Here is a 1,687-nt window from a genome sequence, read left to right on the forward strand (position 1 = left end):
CAGCTCTGAATAGGCTTTAATAACAAAACATGGTTTGGAATAAAAAGGTAACTCAGTACGTTTTAATAACCCTGTCCAACTAATAAATCACAACATTTAATGAATAAGCCTCTGATTTATTTCTTTGTATTTTTTTATTTTTTTTGTTAGATTTTTTTTGTTTGAGTGGTGTGATCCTGACGACATCCAGTAATTTAAAGGGACACTCCAGGCACCCAGACCACTTCTGCCCATTGGAGTGGTCTGGGTGCCAACTCCCATGACCCTTCACCCTGCAAGTGTAATTTTTGCAGTTTTTATAAACTGCAATAATTGCCTTGCAGGGCTAAGTCCTCCTCTAGTGGCTGTCTATTTTTCAACTATAATCAATATAATGTAAACTTTTGCAGACTTAAATAATATTAAATAATTCTAAAAATTGTTAAAAATGAATTAAATTACTTGAAACACCAGTGCCATGAAATATAAACAGGTGGCTGGTTTATTTTTTAACATAATCTTTGTTTTTTCTACTTTGACAAGACAAAATAAATTGAAACAAATGGTATCAGAGAATAAGTCGAAATTAGCCGAATTCACAGTGCAAGGATTTACAGACTTACCAGTGCTTCAGTTTCCTCTTTTCATGACATTTTTATTTATATATATCACCATTGTCTTGAGCAATATCATAATTTTTGCCTCCATAGTTTTGAACTCTCATTTACACACTCCTATGTACATCTTCTTGTGTAACCTATCATTCATTGATATCTCATACACATCAACCATTCTACCCAAACTGTTGGACATGGTTCTCACTCAATGTAAGACCATATCATTTCTAGAGTGCTTTATTCAGGTGTATTTTTTCATGTCCTTTGCTTGTACAGAATTCTTATTACTGGCTGCCATGGCTTATGATCGCTATGTAGCAATCTGTCACCCTCTACGGTACTCAATACTTATGAGTCCAAAGCGATGTGCTTATTTATTACTTGCAGTATGGATAGCAGGTTTTCTTGATCCTGTTATACACACTTCTTTTATAGTTAACTTGTCCTTCTGTTCATCCTACAACATTGACCACTTTTACTGTGATGTATCTCCATTACTTACGATTACCTGCAGTGATACCTTTACCATTAGTATTTGGAACTATATTAATGGGACTCTTATAGCTATCACTTCATTTACATATACATTGGTATCATATGTCTTTATTATCACTGCCATCCTAAATATTCAGTCAGCAGGTGGTCGACGTAAAGCATTTTCTACCTGTGCCTCTCACATGACCAGTGTTATTGTCTTTTATGGAACAATGATCAGTGTGTATATCAGACCAGCATCTACATATTCTCCACAGCAAGACAAGTTTTTTGCTCTTTTATACGTTGTATGTATTCCAATGCTGAATCCCCTTATATATACCCTGAAGAATAAAGACTTTCATCATGTCTTCAAAAAGTTGGAAACAAAAATCTAATTAAACAAAAGAAATATTACTTTCCTTTTTTAAGTAACATGTTTATCACCACATGAATATTCTAAAATTTGAGTATAAACTTGCTTATATGCAAGGTAGTTGAAAGGTTATTTAGGGATAATATTAAGGAATTCATTGAGAAGATCATTATCATTAGCAAAAAGCATGGTTTTATGAAACATAGGTCATGTCAAACTAATCTAATTGCATTCCACGGAG

The 1,687-nt window shown here is 33.5% G+C and overlaps 1 protein-coding gene across 1 annotated transcript; it reads left to right on the plus strand.

Moving 5' to 3' along the window:
* Window positions 1-457: 457 nt before the first annotated feature.
* On the plus strand, window positions 458-1,468 carry LOC134574662 (olfactory receptor 5AR1-like). Its single transcript, XM_063433790.1, has one exon. It carries the CDS (start codon window positions 458-460, stop codon window positions 1,466-1,468), a length of 1,011 nt encoding a protein of 336 aa, XP_063289860.1.
* The last annotated feature ends 219 nt before the right edge of the window (window positions 1,469-1,687 follow it).

The sequence above is a fragment of the Pelobates fuscus genome, chromosome 10 (genome assembly GCF_036172605.1).
Source record: "Pelobates fuscus isolate aPelFus1 chromosome 10, aPelFus1.pri, whole genome shotgun sequence".
Classification (NCBI taxonomy): Eukaryota; Metazoa; Chordata; class Amphibia; order Anura; family Pelobatidae; genus Pelobates; species Pelobates fuscus.

Coding starts and splice junctions, on each gene's coding strand:
- LOC134574662 (XM_063433790.1), top strand. CDS start 458: ATGAAATATAAACAGGTGGCTGGTTTATTTTTTAACATAATCTTTGTT.